This window comes from Oncorhynchus keta, chromosome 4, assembly GCF_023373465.1.
Source record: "Oncorhynchus keta strain PuntledgeMale-10-30-2019 chromosome 4, Oket_V2, whole genome shotgun sequence".
In the NCBI taxonomy this organism is placed as follows: domain Eukaryota; kingdom Metazoa; phylum Chordata; class Actinopteri; order Salmoniformes; family Salmonidae; genus Oncorhynchus; species Oncorhynchus keta.
The window spans coordinates 69,396,295-69,416,910 of record NC_068424.1 but is presented as its reverse complement, the minus strand read 5'-3'; the positions used below and the strand labels follow the sequence as shown (position 1 = coordinate 69,416,910).

Genomic DNA, 20,616 nt, shown 5'->3' with positions numbered 1-20,616 from the left:
TTATTAATTTGTAAAAATGTCCCCCAAAAATATTTAACTTTAACATTGTGCAGTATTGTGTGTAGGCCAGGGACCCAACATCTAAATATAATCCATTTTAAATTCATGCTAACACAACAAAATGTGGAAAAGGTGAAGGGGTGTGAATACTTTCTGAAGGCACCTTAGTTCACCAAATGCTGAGAATGTTACATCTACTGTTTATCTCCTGTTTTTTTTTAGCATTTTCTAGACTGAGTAGGATTTTGTATCTAGCTGTTACTGTAGAGGGATAAAAACATGTAGCATACAATAAATAACCAGAAAAGGAGATCTGAGCACATTTTTAATTCAAATATTTGACATTTGAACTTGGCTAAGTTTCTACCTTCTGCAGGTCTGTGTCCTTGATTTTTCTGAACTGACAAAGAAATATGTTTATATTTTTTGGGAAAGGTACATTGATTATATTGTCATTTCATTTCACACCAGCAAACACATCCCACAGGTACATCATGAGGTATCACTCAAATATGCTGTATGCGATTACAAACAGGACCATGTGTTTGAACCACCATACGTGCTCTGTGTAGATGTTTCACAAAGTGTTTTTATATTGGTAGAGCCTGTAAGTGTGTTTGTCCCTGAAGGGAAATTCAGCAAGTACATTGCAACCAGAGTAGTACAAATAAATCAGTGGATTGCTCCAGAACTGACTACAAATTCATGCTGATGTGTCCGTGTCTGAGAGGATAAATAAATACAAGGAGCGAGATAAACCGTGTGGACACATTCCCGAAAACTAAATAGTTTCGAATCTAATTGCCTATGATAATTGATAATTATAAATATTGAACAGGATCCACCAATATCGAATGAGGTCCTACATATTTAAAGACTCCAAAAACTCTCACTCAGCTTTTTCGGGTATCTTGTTTTTCTCCGCGGTCTTTGTTAGTTCAATGTGAAACGGGGCTGGGCCAAGGTTGGAACTAAACCAAGATGGCCGCCTTCATAGTAAGGTAAGACAAACCAATTCGGCGGTTAAATATGCATTTAGCTTGCTATTGATTTCGAGAAATATTTCGCATGTACGGTGATCCAGGGACTTTCGCTCGCCATACATCGACCGGTCCACTCTTATCTTTTTACTGTCTCTAGCTAGTAGCAGTCACAGGAAGAAGCTCGAGCCCCCTTGAATTGAATTAGTTAGCGGCTTGAGAGCCCTCTATGCAGCTAAGTTAACGTTTCAAGATCTCTAATTATATAATCTTCTACATACGTTTAACTAACTCTGATCGGTGAAGTGTCATAACGTGCGTGTCTGTCTTGTCTCTCTGTCCTAGTTGTATTACGACGGATTTCGCTAGTTAAGGTATGGTTTTGGCTAGTTAAGTTATAGCGTTAATGAGTCATTATACACGTTTAGATGAGCTTAATCAACAGGATTTGGAAACAGCAACAGCCTATCAGCAAGTGGCAATTGTATCAACCTTTGATGATTCATAATAACTAGGTTAAAGTCCATTGTAGTGTAAATTCCCACATGCATTTCACCGTCTAGGCCAGTATTTCCCAACTCCGGTCCTTGCGTACCAACAGCACACTTTTTTAGCCCCGGACAAAAACTCATGATTCAAGGGCTTGATGATTAGTTGACAAATATAATCCGTTATGATTGTCTGGAGCCACAACATACATATATACTGTTGGGTATACTCGAGAACCGACATTGGTTAACACCGGTCTAGGCATTTGACTTGTCAGCATCATTATCTATCACTAACTTTGCCAAGTTTAATGCAGTGTTTCTTAACCCTGGTCCTCGAGTAGCCCCAACAGTACACATTTGTATTTTAACCATGGACAAGCACACCTGATTCAACTTGTCAACTAATCATCAAGCCTTTGATGAACTGAATGAGGTGTGTTTTTCAGGGCTACAACAAAAAATGTGTACTGTTGGGGGTACACGAGGACCAGGGTTGGTAAACAATGGCTTAATGTATGTAGTATTTCATTCTCCTCTTAACCTTTGCTTTCCATTTTCTGTTTCTCTCTTCTGCCCTCTCAGGATGGGGCCACTGTTAGTGTTGTGGCTGGCTGTCTTCCTCAGTGGGACCTGGGCGGTGGACCGTGGGAACTTCAAAACCTGTGACCAGAGTGCCTTCTGCAAGTAAGTCCTGGATGATACACAGCTACACCACTTAGCACCTTGATGAAGATGAAACACAATTAATGAAAGTAGACCACGTATTTATACTGAACAAAAATATAAACACCTAAAGTGTTGGTTTCATGAGCTGAAATAACAGGTTCCATATGCACAAACGTATTTCTCTAATACAAATTTGTGAGCATTTCTCCTTTGCCAAGATAACCAATCCACCTGACAGGTGTGGCATATCAAGAAGCTGATTAAACAGCATGGTTGTTACACAGGTGCACCTTGTACTGGGGACAATAAAGGGCCACTAAAATGTTCACTTTTGTCAAACAATACAATGCCTCAAATGTCTCAAGTTGAGGGTGTGTACACTTGGCATGCTGACTGTAGGAATGGCCACAAGAACTGTTGACAGATAATTTAATATTAATTTCTCTACCATAAGCTCTGTCATTTTAGACAATTTTCCACTACTTCCAACCGGCCTCACAACTGCGGACCACGTGTAGCCACGCCTGCCCAGGACCTCTACATCAGTCTTCTTCACGTACGGTCTTCTGAGACCAGCCACCTGGAAAGCTGATCAAACTGTGGGTTTGCACAACCGAAGAGTTTCCACACAAATTGTCAGAAACCGTCTCAGGGAAGCTCATATTCGTCCTAAGCAGGGTCTTGACCTGACTGCAGTGCTCCGTCATAACCGACTTCATGGGAAAATGCTCACCTTTGATAGCAACTGGCACGCTGGAATAGTGTGCTCTACACAGATTAATCCCAGTTTCAACTGTACTGGGCTGATGGCCGACAAAGTGTATGACTTTGTGTGAGTGAGCGATTTGCTAATGTCAACGTTGTGAAGAGTGCACCGTGGTTGTGGGGTTATGTTATGGCCAGAAATAAGCTACGGACAATGAACATGGTTGCATTGTATCGATGGCGATTTGACTGCACAGAGATACCGTGATGAGATCCAGAGGCCCATTATCATGCTATTAATCGGCTGCCGTCACCACATGTTTCAGCATGCAAATACACTGCCCCATGTCGCAAGGATCTGTACACAATTCCTGGAAGCTGAAAATGTCCCAGTTCTTCCATGGCCTGCATACTCACTCACCAGACATGTAACCCATTTACGCGTGTTTGGTATGCTCTGGATCGATGTGTACGACATGTACATGTGTTCCAGTTCCCACCAATATCCAGCAACTTCGCACAGCCATTGAAGAGGAGTGGGACAACATTCCACATGCCACAATCAACAGCCTGATCTACTCTATGCAAAGGAGATGTCACGCTGCATGAGCAAATTGTGGTCACATCAGATACTGAGTTAAAAAATGTTTTTTATCTCGGCCCCTTCCTTTTTTATGGTATCTGTGACCAACAGATGCATATGTGAATTCCCAGTCATGTGACATCCACAGATTAGGGTCTAATGTATTTCAATTGACTGATTTCCATATGAACTGTAACTCAGTAAAATCTTAAATTGTTGCATGTTGCGTTTTTAAAAATATTTTACTTCAGTAAGTGATTGACGGTAATGCGTGAGCCTTCAAAAAGTCTATCCTCACTTATGATCCAGAATGTTCACAATATGTACTTCTATATGCAAATAGAACATGTTTATCAGGGTTTGTGTTTGTGCACTCAGGCGTCAGCGAGCGTTGAAGCCTGGCCAGTCCCCGTACAGAGCCCTGCTGGAGACCCTGGAGCTCACCAACACTAAACTCACACTGCAGCTCATCAATGACAACAACAAGGTCTGTTACACTCTCACTTCAATCGACAGATGTAATATGATGTTATTATATATCCATGCATGTATTAACCGGTGTGCTTGAAACCCCTATGGGATCTGGTCTCTTGTTTATTTTTTTATATATTTTTTTACCCCTCTGTCTTCCCCCGCAGGTGCGTCTGCTGCTCGAGCTCTATCGTCTCCAGGGCAACATGACCAGGGTGAAGATAAATGAGTTGAAGCCGCTGAAGCCTCGCTTTGAGGTCCCCGATGTGCTCATCAACGACCCTCCTACAGAGCCGTAAGTCTCAGAGAGCCATCTGCAGTAGTGGGTGGGTGATGGGTGACACTGAGTCATGTGGATTTTATTTTGAATTATTTAACCTTAATTTTATCAGGGAGTCGTACTGAGACCAAGGTCTCTTTTACAGATGAGCCCTGAATTACAGAAAATGTACACATCACTATATATGCAAGTGGAAAGAACAACATGGTCAAAAAACAACCACACATTCATCAATGACACGGTCCTCAATCAGCAGTCTGAATTGCCCTAGAGGCACCTAAACATCCCATTTAAAAACATTTTGAAGATTGCTCCACAAATAAAATAAGGTGCAAAAAAGGTAAATCACCTTCTCAGTAGAGACCAAAGGAGTTTCCAGAGTTAACCTGTTTGTCTAAAATTTTGTAAAGATGTTAGGTACAGTGGGACTTTTTGTAAAAGGGCTTTTATAAATGAAAAAAGCAATGTATCAACCTATGTGACATCAGAGGGCCAACCAACTTTCTGGTAGAGTGCAGTGATGAGCACTTAAATTGTCGCCCATAGTCAAGCGCAGTGCGCTATGATAAACTGCATCAAATGGCTTTAATGAAGTGGCGGCTGCGTTCATATAGGTGTGGCCATAGTCTAGGACCGATAGGAACATCGACTGAATAATCTGCTTTCTACCATTTAGCGAGAGGCAGGACCTATTTCTATAGAAGAAGCCCATTTTTATTCTCAGCTTCTGAACTAACACATCAATATGCTTTTTAAAATACAGCTTTATCTATCCAAATCCACAGATATTTGTGTAAGCAGGGACACAATCAATATGATCGTAATGCAATGAAGGCAGCCTGGTCAACCATGGGGGCAATAGCATACACAAGTGTCATCGGCATACAAGTGCAGATTTGTTTTTTACGGACCAGTCGATATTCTTAATGTAAACCGTAAAGGTACCTAGAATCAACCCTTGCGGGACACCTTTCATAATATCCAGGAAACCTGTTTTAACATCATCAGTAGATACACATTGAGTTCTATATGTCAAGTTACTTTTAGACCAGTTACATGCAGCCTGGTGTAGGCCAATTTGAGGAAAGCCTCTGAATTAGTAGTGAGTGATCAACAGTATTGAAAGCCTTTGACAGGTCAATAAAGAGCTACACAATGTTTCCTTTTATCCATAGCAAGGCATCTAGCACATCATAGATAGTAAATTGTTGAAATGAAAACAGATTGACTAGAAGTTGACGGATTAACCTTTGAGTCCGCTAGAGCCTGGCAGAGGGAAGAGCAGTCGATTGACTGGCCAGGGTCAATTAAACCACCGCTTAAAGCCTGCTGAGATAAAATGATGATTAAAAGCACAAAATGATTATGATGATTAAAAGCACTTCCATTCTTTGCAGTTATTATGCCAGAGTCAGACAGAATGAGCATAGGCAGGGAAGAGGAGGAATTTGTACGCTTTAGTGCATTTCCTGTTTTCCAAAATTCGAAGAATCCCCAGCAGAGTCAGAGATGGAGCTTAAAAAGTAGCTTGATTTAGATTCTTAGTCAAGATAGTACATGGGTTTTTCAATTGTCTGAAAGATTGCCAGTCCACTACAAAGTCAGTTTTCCTTGCTTTGGCCCAGGCCTGATTTCTCATCTGAATGAGCTCAGATAGATCTAACCTTTGGTTATCTTTGACTCTGACTTTTAAAAGGGGCGTGTGTAACTGCCAGAAGAATGGATATGGAGGAGAAATGTTCTAGAGCGAACTCGGTGTCAGGAATACAGGAAATGGTGGCTAAAGCAGAGTAGAACATGTCATGTAAAAACCCTTGGGGAGAATGAAATGAAATGGGGAGAATGAAATGAAATGGGGAGAATGAATGAATTGGTTAGGACAGAGACCAGCAAGGGAGTTCAAATGAAATATAGTTAGTGTAGGCTAGTGGAGGACGCAGTGAAACACTACCTGAGGACATGCAGAAGATGAATGACCTGGCTTTCAGGAAGTGGTGTAGATTTGTTGATAATGTTATAGCCACCAGCACCAAGAGAGAATGCATCTGTATGAATAGACAGAGGAGACAAGATGGCACAGAATAATGTCATCTCTCAATGATTTGTGTATTGATTCCACCCATTTTCTCTCACACTCGTCTCTCCTTCCTCAGTCTGTCTCTCCTGTCGCAGGATGAGAATGGGGTGGTTCTGTCTTTGGGGGCAGACTCTCAGTGGCTGATCGTCAGTGCTAAACCATTCCGATTGGACATCATGGAGGGGCGGGAGGTTCTTCTGTCACTTAACTCCCGTGGTCTGCTGGCCTTCGAGTACCTCCGGATCCGCAAGGATACGTAAGTGACAGCAATGCACCCACATATCCCGCCACAATGCAAGTTTGTATTCATGTTCTCACAGTATACATGTTTCTTTGTTTTTCTTGCTTTTTCACTGCTTGGTGCTCTGTTAATCCATTTAATAATTTCCCTCCATTCTGTTCTGTTCAATGTCTCAGCATCTCCTATAAGATAAAAAACAAAGTTTATAGCGCGTGGTAAAATATCAAGTGGGTATTCTCTAGGTAAATTCCTTCAGCTTTGTAGGTTTGTATTTGTCTGTGCTGAGTAGGAGTATGGAGTCGAGTGTAAAAGTTTAGATAGACATCCAAAAATGACATGCCCAAATGGCTCAAGAATGTGGTGACTTGGCTTGGTAGCTTTTTCTTAAATCATTTCTTGTCTAGGCATGAAAACCAGTTCTAAGCTCTCTACCTGTCTTCAGAGGAGATGTTCATAAGCCTTTTTCCTCCCATTCTTCTCTTTTGTCTTCATGATAGTCATTTCACCACACTGTTGACCCAACACAGTCATGTTATACAGTACCTTTGGAAAGAATTCAGACCCCTTGACTTCATCCACGTTTTGTTACGCTACAGCCTTATTCAAAAATTGATTAAATAGATTGCGGATTTTAATCTACAGACAATACCCCATAATGCCAAAGCGTGAATAGGTTTTTAGAAATGTTTGCAAATGTAGAAAAAAAACTGAAATATCCCATTTAGGTAAGTATTTAGACCCTTTGCTATGAGACTCAAAATTGAGCTCCGGTGCCTCCTGTTCCCATTCATCATCCTTGAGATGTTTCTACAGCTTGATTTGAGTCCACCTGTGGTAAATTCAATTTATTGGAGATTATTTGGAAAGACACACACTTGTCTAATTAAGGTCCCACAGTTGACAGTGCATGTCAGAGCAAAAACCAAGCCATGAGGTTGAATGAATTGTCCATAGAGCTCCGAAACAGGATTGTGTCAAGGCACACATCTGGGGAAGGGTACCAAAACATTTTTGCCATTTTGAAGGTCCCCAAGAACACAGTGGTGTCCATCATTCTTAAATGGAAGATGTTTGGAACCACCAAGACACTTCCTAAAGCTGGCCATCTGGCCGAACTGAGCAATCGGGGGAGAAGGGCCTTGGTCAGGGAGGTGACCAACAACCCGATGGTCACTCTGACAGAGCTCCAGAGTTCCTCTGTGGAGATGGGAGATACTTCCAGGACAACCATCTCTGCAGCACTCCACCAATCAGGCCTTTATGGTGGAGTGGCCAGACAGAAGCTACACCTCAGTAAAAAGGCACATGACAGCCCGCTTGGAGTTTGCCAAAAGGCACCTAAAAACTCTGACCATGAGAAGCAAGATCCTCTGGTCTGAAACCAAGGTTGAACTCTTTGGCCTGAATGCCAAGTGTCACGTCTGGAGGAAACCTGGCACTACCCCTACAGTGAAGCATGGTGGTGGCAGTATCATTCTGTGGGGATGTTTTTTAGTGGCAGGGAGACTAGTCAGGGTCGAGGCAAGGATGAACAGAGCAAAGTACAGAGAGATCCTTGATAAAAACCTACTCCAGAGCGCTCAGGACCTCAGATTGGGGCAAAGGTTCACCTTCCAACAGGACAATGACCCTAAGCACACAGCCAAGACAACACACGAGTGGCTTCGGGACAAGTCTCTGAATGTCCTTGAGTGGCCCAGCTAGAGCCATGACTTAAACCCGATCGAACATCTCTGGAGAGACCTGGAAATAGCTGTGCAGCAACGCTCCCCGTCCAATCTGACAGAGCTGAGAAGGTCTGCAAAGAAGAATGGGAGAAACTCCCCAAATACAGATGTGCCAAGCTTGTAGTGTCATACCCAAGAAGACTCGGTCTGAATACTTACGTAAATGGGTTTTGGATTTTGAATAAATTAGTAAGAATTTCTAAAAACCTGTTTTTGCTTTGTCATTGTGGGGTATTGTAAGTAGATTGATGAGGGGGGAAGAAACAATTCAATCAATTTTAGAATAAGGCTGTAACAAAATGTGGGAAAATCAAGGGGTCTGAATACTTTCCAAAGGCACTGTATGTAGTGGCTGCCTAGTCTAATCCCATAGCACTGAGTAGACAACAATATCCTCAAGGCTTGTTTGTTCCAGTCAGTGTGTGCTTCCACTGGGGTAGTGTGTGTTCTCGGAGGTCTATGTGTAAGGCAGGGTACTGGTTGTCACTTGGGGGTTAGTCCCTTGGGGTGTTCAGCTAAAAAAATAACCAAGGTAGGGAGTTGCTCCCCTTTGTCATTAGTGAAATCTTAAGAGGGTTAAGTAGTTTGACACTAGCTGTATTTTGATACTAGTGAGAAGGCTGTGTGTGTGTGGGGGGTCATCATGATTTTCCTTATTTCAAATCAAATTGTATTTGTCACATGAACCAAATACAACTGGTGTGGACCGTGGTGTGAAATGCTTACTTATAAGACCTTAACCAAGACTTCTGTTCAAGAAATAGTTAAACTATTTAACACAAGTTAATGAGTAAATGTGTGGGGGTACAGGTTGTGGTACAGGTTGTGGTACAGGTTGTGGTAATTTGTACATGTAGGAGAGGTAAAGTGACTATGCACAGATAATAAACAGTAAGAAGCAGCAGTGTCAAAAGAAAGGGGGGGGGGTGTCAATGTAAATACTCTGGGTGGCCATTTTGATTGATTTTTCAGCAGACTTATGGCTTGGGGGAGAAGAAGCTGTTAAGGAGCCTTTTGGACCCAGACTTGGTGCTCCGGTGTGTGTTCCCTCTTCCCTGTGTGCTTCTTGTACCTACTTTAGATGTTTAATCACTGTTGTCAGGAAGTTGTGTGTCTTTTGGGGATGTTTCTCTCTCCCACAGTCAGGTAGACCCAGAAGGAGCTGAGAAGAAAGAAGAAACTGATGCTGCCAACGAACCGGCCGAAGGAGAGGTGTGTGTGTGTGTGTGGGTGAAGAGAGAAGTAACACTAGAACGAAGGTTGCCCCCAGTCTTTTGATTAGGATCAGTAAACTAAACGATAGATGCAGTTAAATGTTTTGTAGCACTGCTTACTGCCCTTGCCAACGGACTGAAACGCACATCAACCCCCTTTTCGTTGCTTTTCCCGTTTTCTTTCTCCTGCTCTTTCCATCGGTCTCCACGTTGGTTCTTTTGTTCCTTCCTAGACTGCGAAGGAGGATGGAATGTGGGAGGAGACGTTCAAGTCGCACACAGACAACAAACCCAATGGTATGGATACATCTCTGTGGACCTGTTGTTTCAGATAAATGGAGAGGTGAAAGAGGAGGCTTGCAATCACATATGTGGTATTCTGATCCTGGGTCCTCATCTCCTGGAGATATTATTTTCTGATTGGATGAGTTTTATGACTTGCTTTAGGCACAGTGACCAGTGCTGAATGGGTTTTGAATGTAGTGTGTCCTGGTTGGTTGGCTGTTTTCTCCCACAGGCCCTTCCTCCATTAGTCTGGACTTCTCTCTGCCAGGGGTAGAGCATGTCTATGGCATCCCGGAACACGCAGACAGTCTTAAACTCAAAACCACTGAGTGAGTGATACTGACATTGGCGCCTTATATTGGTTAATTGAGACTGTAGTTAATTAAGACATGTTTTCACATGGCTTTCCACCGTATGTATTTTCTGACTGTGCAGGACATCCATCATTTGTTTATGCATTTTTTTATGCATTTTCTTTTATTTTCAACGTTGTAGGTTGAAGATTTTTAATTAAGATGAAATTAGACAATATGACTTATACAATAATATATGCGCATGTGTTTTCCAGTGGAGGGGATCCATACCGGTTGTTTAACCTAGACGTGTTCCAGTATGAGCTGTTCAACCCCATGGCCCTGTACGGTGCCATCCCTGTCATGCTGTCCCACAGTGCACAACGCACCATGGGCATCTTCTGGCTCAACGCTGCTGAGACCTGGGTGGACATCAGCTCCAACACCGCTGGAAAGGTAACACACACACACAGTCAGTAAATCCTTTTCTCCATGGTTCCCAGTGAGACCTCTCAACCACCCTGTGTATAGACATTGAAGGGTACAGTCAGAGAGAAACCAAACACACCTTCTTACCCCTACTCTGGTTCTCTCTGGTTGTTTAGACTGTGTTTGGCCAGATGCTAGACTACGTTCAGGGCTCCAGTGAGACGCCACAGACAGACGTGCGTTGGATCTCAGAGAGCGGCATCATTGACGTCTTCATCATGCTGGGACCCACTCCCACTGATGTCTTCTCCCAGTACGCATCACTCACAGGTCAGACTCTCACTACAGAAACCCAGTTCATATTCCCTGTGCACTTTGCCAGTTCGCCAGTCTATTTTCTAAGTCCCTGTGGAGGTTAGTGTCGCAGATCGTGCTACTTCCCTCATATCACCCTCACACACTGCTCCAGGTACCCAGGCCTTCCCTCCCCTGTCTGCACTGGCCTACCACCAGTGCCGCTGGAACTACAATGACCAGGAGGATGTGGCGGCTGTGGACAAGGGCTTCGATGAGCACGACATCCCCTACGACTTTATCTGGCTGGACATAGAGCACACGGACGGCAAGCGCTACTTCACCTGGGACCCTCACAAGTTCCCCCAGCCCAAAGACATGCTGCAGGGCCTGATGGACAAGAGACGCAAGGTGAGCACATGCATGTGTTACAGCTGTCTGGCCAGGGCTCCCTTGTAGTAGACATTTTTGCGTTCTGTCCTATTGGGACTCAACTGTTTAAATCGGTGGTCATAAAAAAACCGGTTGATAGTGATCGACTTGTCCATCTCCAAGGCATTTCTAGTGGATCGCCAAACATTTCTGTTGATGATAGGTCCAGCCAATTCAGCTGCCCTGCGTGCCGGATAGGCAAACTGTTGCCATTTCATGTGTCTGTAGGTACAAGCTTTGCCTTCCCGGTGGGCCTGGAGAGGAAATCAAGTGCACTATGCCTTTCCTGGCCAATCAGATTGATCAGATGACTGAGTCTGCAGTAAAGTAGCAGACATAAAATAAAGCTACGGTTAAGTTGATACTGTGAGATTTCAAAACTTTTTAAACCTTGACTAGAAAGAGACTGTCAACGAATACAGCAAAGAGCTGCTGTTTTTGGGTGAGTTAATGTTTCAGTTCTTACTCAGCACTGTCAACACTTTGTAGTATTCAACACTTAATTATAAACCATAAAATGCTTGTTCTTCCTGTTTCTCCTCAGCACTACAACAAGCAGTGCAGCAGTAATGAATGAGTAGGAAAGTGTATTTATATGCTTGCCTTGTTGTTAATATTAGCGGCTTGGGTCTTTTTTTAATATCGGAATATTTCACTATCTCTGTTCATTGGAGTAACAACATGAATTTATGCATGAGGCAGAAATAATGCGGTGCGACTCGAGTTTCACCATCAAATGTCCCTTTTTGGTCAGTGGAGGAAAGAGAGAGCGGAGGGATGTTGAGAGACGGACCCTCACTCTGCTGCTCTCTCCCTCCGCCGAGACTGACCATCAGATGCAGGTGCCATCAGCCCAGTAAAATAAAAGGCAAATTCTTTAAATGTATGCTCACTCAGCTGTGCCTCACAAGTAATACAACAATGGATTTATTACCGGTGGGATCATTTTGTCCACCTCAAATGTTGAAATATAATTTTAAAACATGTCTCGAACAACAATGTATTAGTAGGGCAAAGCCAGTATGCCGTGATAATATATTGGGCCTATCGCTTACTGCACAAACCTCATTGCTACAGGACTGTTTTTAATTGGTTAATGTTGCATAGGCTTACATTTTTTTAAAAGTCATGTTAATAAAAAAAATCTAGGGTAGATCTCGGCATGCATTTTGACTGGGTGATCTTGACTCAGAAAAGGTTGGTGACCACTGGTTCAAATGGTTGAAGAATGAAAAAAGCCAAAGTTTCTGAGACCGGTTGACAAGTCATCTAATCTCAATTTTGCTGTTTTCCTTCTCCTTCATTATCCCCATCTACCATTAGATGGTGACCATTGTGGACCCTCACATCAAGGTGGACAGCAGCTACAAGATCCACAATGAGATCCGCTCCAAAGGCTTCTACGTCAAAAACAAAGATGGTGGAGACTACGAGGGCTGGTGCTGGCCTGGTAAGAAACTGGGAAATGAGTCTGACCCACAATCAAAGAACACATTGCAGTTACTCAACATCTCTCTCTAAGCTTTCCCTTTTCTAATCTAGGTAATTCTGGTTACCCAGACTTTACCAATCCTGAGATGAGAGCTTGGTGGGCCAGTATGTTTGCCTACGATCAGTATGAGGTAAGTTCCTTTTAGGCTGTGGCGGTTACGAAATTTCGTTAGCCGTTGATAGTCAAGCAAATAACGGTCAGTCTCACGGTAATTGACTGTTAATTAACAAACACATTTAGCATCTCCTGGCTTCCACACAAAGCCTACAAGTCACTGATGCAGACCTCTGGAACATCTACATTTTAAAAGTCTAATAAATCCATGTAATATAGCCTACACCATAACAATAAATCCATGTAATATAGCCTACACCATAACAATAAATCCATGTATTATAGCCTACACCATAACAATAAATCCATGTAATATAGCCTACACCATAACAATAAATCCATGTATTATAGCCTACACCATAACAATAAATCCATGTAATATAGCCTACACCATAACAATAAATCCATGTAATACAGCCTACACCATTACAATAAATTCATGTAATATAGCCTACACCATAACAATAAATCCATGTAATATAGCCTACACCATTACAATAAATCCATGTAATATAGCCTACACCATAACAATAAATCCATGTAATATAGCCTACACCATTACAATAAATCCATGTAATATAGCCTACACCATAACAATAAATCCATGTAATATAGCCTACACCATAACAATAAATCCATGTAATATAGCCTACACCATAACAATAAATCCATGTAATATAGCCTACACCATTACAATAAATCCATGTAATATAGCCTACACCATAACAATAAATCCATGTAATATAGCCTACACCATCACAATAAATCCATGTAATATAGCCTACACCATAACAATAAATCCATGTAATATAGCCTACACCATAACAATAAATCCATGTAATATAGCCTACACCATAACAACAAATCCATGTAATATAGCCTACACCATCACAATAAATCCATGTAATATAGCCTACACCATCACAATAAATCCATGTAATATAGCCTACACCATCACAATAAATCCATGTAATATAGCCTACACCATCACAATAAATCCATGTAATATAGCCTATACCATAACAATAAATCCATGTAATAAAGCCTACACCATCACAATAAGTCCATGTAATATAGCCTACACCATAACAATAAATCCATGTAATATAGCCTACACCATCACAATAAATCCATTATTTATTTTAGACAGGTCTAAAGAAACATGATATGAAGGAAATATTGTCTATTTCAGAAGAACAGAGTAGCATACTCGGAGTTGCTATATGGCTGTGGGCTACACATTTAGCAGGCAAGATTTGCTTAGAATTCTGTGGCATTATTTTATAGTATGAAGAATACAATTGAACAAAGCTGAATAAAATATAACGTTTATTTGAGGGAATGCGGTTAACAAAGAAATAAGTACTCCTATATTCTAAATTTAAAGTTATCAATATAACTTTAGTGGTTCTCCAAACGTTGGGCCATATGTTTTGATTTTAAATGCATTGTAAAGCTATATGATGCGACTCTGATTTGAAAAAAAGTAGCTTGAAAGGCATGAGATCTGCTTTGGTTTTTACACAGCCTCTACACACTTCGTCAGTCTCTCATTCACAATTTGAGAAGCATGTGATAGAATTTCCCGGCAGCACCTTTGTGGCCATATTGCACCCTAAAATAATCCATGCCTTTTGCAGCCCTTCTCCCTGAGTGCTGCCTGCTCCGAAGCACCTCATCTCACTCACACAGCTCTCCATCAGGTGATCAGGTCTTTCTCATAGGCTGCAAGTGAAGACAGACACATCTGTGACGCAATTGCACGCGTCCTCATCTAATTCTGTGGTGCTTATTGAAGATTTTATTTTACCTTTATTTAACCAGGCAAGTCAGTTAAGAACATATTCTTATTTTCAATGACGGCCTGGGAACAGTGGGTTAACTGCCTGTTCAGGGGCAGAACGACATTTGTACCTTGTCAGCTCGGGGGTTTGAACTCGCAACCTTCCGGTTACTAGTCCAACGCTCTAACCACTAGGCTACGCTGCCGAAGATACTGGAAGAACTGTCCACATTTACTTTGTATCAGCCAACAAGATGAGTAGGCCTAATGAACAGAAAAATAACTAGCCTATGTCAATATACTATCCCCCACAGTACAAAAGTTGACCTATTCTGTGCGAGAAATAAATATTTCAAACCGTCTGGGACAGTGGTGGGATGCTGTAGATCCAAAATTAATACAACGACTAGCATCATCAAAAAATTAATTATGCAATGAGGCTGACACAACAGATCAGAACGTTTAGCTTAACATTTTTAAAATGCTGTTTCTTTACATTATAAGCACAGCAATGCACACATGATAGTAGGCTATAAGCGTGAATGTTCCATTAGTGGAAAACACCATTAACAAAAGTAACTGCAAACGCAATTATGCATGTAATGCTTTTATGAAGGTGCATTTTTATGGTGAAAATTATCTTCCCCAAACTTGAAACTCAGGCCATGCGTACAGTATGTGTGCCAGTTTGGCTCTACACCCTTTGTAAAGCGGAATAATGTGCTTAATTGTAAGTTATTTGGCCACTTTAGTTGTGATACAAGCCTTATCAAAACATAGGTCTATGGGCTGGGCTACATGAGTTGAAGAAATGACTGTTGGACGATGATTTGAAAAGTCACAAGGCCATCATTCACTGGCCATCATTCACAAGTGATAAGCTAATATTGTCACCCATCAGACTTGTTAATTTAGTTCTGTCTTTACATATACTAAATAATGTGTGAAATTCGTTTTGATTTAGAATAGACCATTATCATGCACCACGGGCACAGGGGAAATACTACATCTCTGCACTTAAATAGTTTCCTTTTCATGCCAGCCAGGTAGGCTATACTCCTGTTGTAAAGAGAAGCAATGTGCTTAATATGAGGAAAGTTGAGAAACAAATATAGTATGCCGAGCCTATAGAAAGCTGTTGGGCACCTCTTTTTATTAGTGGCCATCACTGTTTTTTCACGCGGTCACGTGGCATTTGACTCCCTTCATGACTCGTGACCGCCGGTGTGGCGGTAATACGGTCACCGCAACAGCCCTACATGAAGTGTGGGGTGGTCACCGTAACAGCCCTACATGAAGTGTGGGGTGGTCACTGTAACAGCCCTAGTCCCTTCTGCCCGGGTATGATTTTTGCCATGTCGTCTCATTCCCTGTGTCGTACTTTTGCTGAAATATCTCTTCCCCCATCTCTGATCTCAGGGATCCATGGAGAACATGTATACATGGAACGACATGAACGAGCCGTCAGTGTTTAACGGACCAGAGGTCACCATGCATAAAGACGCCCTGCACGGGAACTGGGAGAACCGTGACCTCCACAACCTCTACGGACTCTATGTGGTGAGTGTGTTGTATGTGCCCATCTTCACCAGTAGAACTGGGACTTACAATTGCAATGGTAGACTTTTTCTTGAAGAAATGACTGTTGGACTGTTGAATGTTTGATTTTTGCTGCTTGAACTTGTAGTAACCACCCTCTCTTCTCTCCCTCAGCAAATGGCCACAGCAGAGGGTCTGATTGAGCGTTCAGGGGGAGTGGAGAGGCCATTTGTCCTGACCAGAGCCTTCTTCGCTGGCTCCCAGCGCTACGGTGCTGTTTGGACAGGTGATAACACTGCTGAGTGGGAACATCTGAAGATCTCCATCCCCATGTGTCTCAGTCTGGGCCTGGTTGGTGTTTCTTTCTGTGGAGGTGAGTCTGACTCCGGCTTAGTGAAAACCTCTATTTTCCTCTCCACTAAAAGTCACAACTAAGCAATTAATACATTGGAAATATTTCGCACAATTTTATGTTGCCATTATCGACTTGTTTACATTACATTTATTATGGTTCGTTGCCTGTTTCTTTAAACCCCACCACATTGTTATTGGTTATTCTCCCGCTGTTAAATCTCTGTACCACTCCTGTCCTTGTTTCTCCCTCTCCTAGCTGATGTGGGTGGTTTCTTCAAGTCTCCCAGTACTGAGCTCCTGGTGCGTTGGTACCAGACAGGGGCTTACCAGCCCTTCTTCCGGGCCCATGCCCATCTGGACACCCCCCGCAGGGAGCCCTGGCTGTTTGGCCCAGAGAACACTGCTCTGATCAGGGAGGCTGTCCGCCAGCGTTACGCCCTCCTGCCCTACTGGTACCAGCTGTTCTACCACGCCCACCACTCTGGCCAGCCCGTCATGAGACCTCTGTGGGTGGAGTATCCTCAGGATACGGCCACGTTCTCCATGGATGACCAGTTCCTGCTTGGTGAGTGAGATCATGTTTATATTTATCTGTTATTCCCTAGTATAACTCTGTGTCAATAGATATTCCTGTCTTTGCTTATCCGTTATGACTGATGCCATGACTGAGTCACATTCCATCTATCCTGCTGTTTCAGGGAGAGATCTGCTGGTGCACCCTGTGACTGAAGAGGGGGGCAGGGGTGTTACTGCCTACCTGCCTGGAAAAGGAGAGGCGAGTCCATCTCAGGAACTGTCATAACATTGTCACTTATGTCTTGTGTAGGTTATATGTCAGCCGTCTAATTGAAACCCTCTCCTAGCTGCTCTGTTCTGTGTCCTTCAGGTCTGGTTTGACGTCCACACGTTCCAGAAACACAACGGAGCCCAGAACCTCTACATCCCTGTCACCATCAGCTCTGTAAGAAACTCTACAACACACTCACAACCCGTCTGTCATGACCAGGGGGCTACATGCTTAGTTAAACAGTCGCATACAGTTAAGATTACATCCTGTATGTGCTGTTGAGAGAATTGTGTAAGCTTGGAAAGACACTCCCTGTTTGACTCGTTCTCTCGTTACCAGATTCCGGTATTCCAGCGCGGTGGTTCAATTATTCCCAGGAAGGCCCGGGTTCGAAGGTCATCATCCTGCATGGAACATGACCCCTACACCTTATTCGTTGCGCTTAGCCCCAAGGTAAAACAAACACAGACATTATCACTTATACACTAAATGTTCCCCATTTAGATGGATTTCTGAAGCAGGAGAAGTGGGATTCGGGATTTGACCTTTTTTTACGTCCATTAGAGATTTGCCCAGGGCGAGCTCTACATAGATGACGGCCACACCTTTAACTTTGACAAACAGAAGCAGTTCATCCACAGAAGACTTTCCTTTGCCAATAAGGCCCTGTCCTCCAGGTCTGTCAGATCATTTTTCTCTCTCCAAATTGTTTAGTCATTATTACTCCTGGCTTTTTCTTTAACTCAGATTTCCCTTTCTCTCCCTGCAGAAACCTGGCCCCTGGTTCCCAGTTTATCACTCCCTCTTGGATTGAGAAGATAGTCATATTGGGGGCCAGTAAGCCCAGCAAGGCCACTCTGAAGACTCCTGGTGAGTTCTTCCAATGTCTTATTCATACTATGGATTACTGTGCCAAATTAATTTGCCAGTAAGCCATTGTGTGTTTGAATATTTCTGGTTTTCACACCCAAGTAGGCATTTGAGACGGAAACAGTTTGGGAATAAACTATACTGAACAAAATTATAAACGCAACATGCAGCAATTTCAACGATTTTACGGAGTTACAGTTCATATAACGAAATCAGTCAATTTAAATAAATTAAGGCCTAATCTATGGACTTCTCATGACTGGGGAGCCAGGCCCAGCCAATCCAGAATGAGTTTTTCCACACTAAAGGGCTTTATTCCAGACTAATACTCCTCAGTTTGATCAGCTGGCAGGTCTGACGATCCTGCAGGTGAAGAAACCGGATGTGGAGGTCCTGGGCTGGCATGGTTACACATCGTCTGTGGTTTTGAGGCCGGATGACATACTTGCAAATTACTCTAAAACGACGAATGTGGCTAATGGTAAATTAATGTGCATTTCTCTATCTGGCAACAGCTCTGGTGGACATTCCTGCTGTCAATTGCCAATTGCACGCTCCCTCAAAACTTAAGATATCTGTGGCATTGTTATGTGACAACTGCACATTTGAGTGGCCTTTTTGTCCCCAGCACAAGGTGCACCTGTATAATGGTCATGCTGTTTAATAAGCTTCTTGATATGCCATACCTGGCAGGTGGATGGATTATCTTGGCAAGGAGAAATGCTCACTGACAGGGATGTAAACAAATGAATGCACAGAAATTTGAGCGTATGGAAAATGTATGGGATCTTTTATTTCAGCTCATGAAACATGGGACCAACACTTGTTATTTATATATTTTTTGTGTATCTTTCACTGTGTGTATAATGGCAGGTCATACTCAAATGACTGTTATTGCTATGTTCTGATGTCTTTTTATCTGTAGATGGCAAGGAGAATCTGCTGGAGTTTGAGTTTGATGCCTCGATGTCGGTGTTAACCCTTCGTAAGCCAGGCGTCAACGCAGGGGTGGACTGGACTGTGGTGCTTCAGTAACCATGGAGATGAGAAATGGGGGCGCTGAACCTGACTGAACAGGAAAGGATGAGAGAGATGGAGGAACTGAGTGGACACGGGCTGCAATTGTAACGCACCAAGCAAGATATTGGAACGATTGCTCTGTGGTACTCAGACTGGACAGGTGATACAGGACTATTCTCTCTCTCACACACACACATACACACACTGTCATAACAATTTTGTACACACGTGGACAGGGATTTGCTCTGTAGATCTGAACTGGTTACTAGGTAGATTGTTCTTTGTTAGCGGCATTTAGGGCAAAATTCTTCAATTCAAATCAGGGTATCATTGTCGTTAATGTTTTGGGAGTACTCGGACGTTCAAGTTTGATGGATGATTATTTTAGGTTTTCCATCAAGTATGCTGTAGATGTAAAAGATCATTGAAGAAGTTTGCTGACAACAAAATTAAGACACTCATTCAGACTAGTTAGTATCTGTTTAATTACATATCTGGACATTTCTTATGACTTTAAATTCTTATATTTTTCATGTTTTTATTCCATTACATATTCCCCCTGTAATTACTGAAGAGAAATTGACAGGAAAGCCAAACCGCTCCCTTTGCTTTCAGCTTACGTGCCACATTCTATTCAGGTTTTATTAGGGGGGGTAGAAACTCCCCACCAATCAAGAATGCTGCACTGATCAAGATCTGTAAATGTCATGTGCATCTCTCTAATTGCCATAAGGTGTATTGAGTCTTATCTCTGATATTCCTAATTAAGGTTAGTAATTCCTTCTTATTTTGCCCCTAATTTAGTTTCTGACAAGAATGTGCGCGCTTACCTCAGTCATTATTATGCCATTTTTTTTTTATGTGCTGGAGAAAAGACACAAAGTATGGTCGACTGAACTAATGAATGGCGAGGATTTGGCTTTATAAGTTGGGTCATATTTGGGAATTATTCTAAAACAACTTGACTTGGTGGATGCTCATCCTAATAGCAGTTAGGGCCATGCATTGGGATTAGATTGTCAGTTGGGGTACAGGGTCATGGTCCACTGTCTTCAGAGTGTCATATGATCTTTATAGTGTTGATTTAATAGTCTAAATGCGACTTAGGAAAGAAATGTTTACTAAGATGCAGTGAGCTCTCTGGAGACAAGCGACCGGTCCTGGTTGGTCAAAGCATCGTTAAGCGGTTGTATTCCCTACTGTCGTTGGTAATCAAGCATTTTGAAGAGTTTTTCTTCATTGTTTTGTGGTTGAATTAAAAAACTTACTGCAGCATTCTCAGGATGAGTGTTGGAACTGGGAACCAAGGAGGCCAGCTGTATGTGATAATATGATGGACCAAGTGAAAATAAACCTGACCAAATGTGAGAGGGCATTGTTGTTTTTAATTATGAATTAATGCGTTTTACGTAGATGGGGATGTTAATAAAATAACTATATTCCCAATCTAATGAGTCCTTGTTTTGTTCTTATTGTACCAAAGATATGT

The 20,616-nt window shown here is 42.4% G+C and overlaps 1 protein-coding gene across 2 annotated transcripts; it reads left to right on the top strand.

The window, feature by feature from the left end:
- Positions 1–846: 846 nt before the first annotated feature.
- Positions 847–20,573, top strand: ganabb (glucosidase II alpha subunit b). 2 transcript variants are annotated; one of them, XM_035768228.2, is made up of 22 exons: positions 847–1,001; positions 2,054–2,155; positions 3,804–3,912; positions 4,064–4,191; positions 6,330–6,509; positions 9,364–9,433; positions 9,669–9,732; positions 9,953–10,049; positions 10,289–10,469; positions 10,619–10,772; positions 10,912–11,147; positions 12,492–12,618; positions 12,711–12,790; positions 15,977–16,117; positions 16,271–16,469; positions 16,707–17,015; positions 17,149–17,225; positions 17,337–17,411; positions 17,577–17,690; positions 17,802–17,914; positions 18,007–18,107; positions 19,033–20,573. In XM_035768228.2, exons 1-22 carry the CDS (start codon positions 982–984, stop codon positions 19,140–19,142), a joined length of 2,787 nt encoding a protein of 928 aa, XP_035624121.1. In that variant the 5' UTR covers positions 847–981; the 3' UTR covers positions 19,143–20,573. The 2 variants fall into 2 exon arrangements, with proteins under 2 accessions (XP_035624121.1, XP_035624128.1); XM_035768235.2 differs by lacking the exon at positions 847–1,001 and adding an exon at positions 1,141–1,354.
- Positions 20,574–20,616: the final 43 nt, after the last annotated feature.

Excerpts from the sequence above, each read along its gene's own strand:
- ganabb (XM_035768228.2), top strand. The coding sequence starts at position 982 with ATGGCCGCCTTCATAGTAAG. Across the intron at positions 12,619-12,710 it reads CGAGGGCTGGTGCTGGCCTG|GTAATTCTGGTTACCCAGAC; the intron begins GTAAGAAACTGG and ends TTTCTAATCTAG. Across the intron at positions 16,470-16,706 it reads TGGTGTTTCTTTCTGTGGAG|CTGATGTGGGTGGTTTCTTC; the intron begins GTGAGTCTGACT and ends TCCCTCTCCTAG.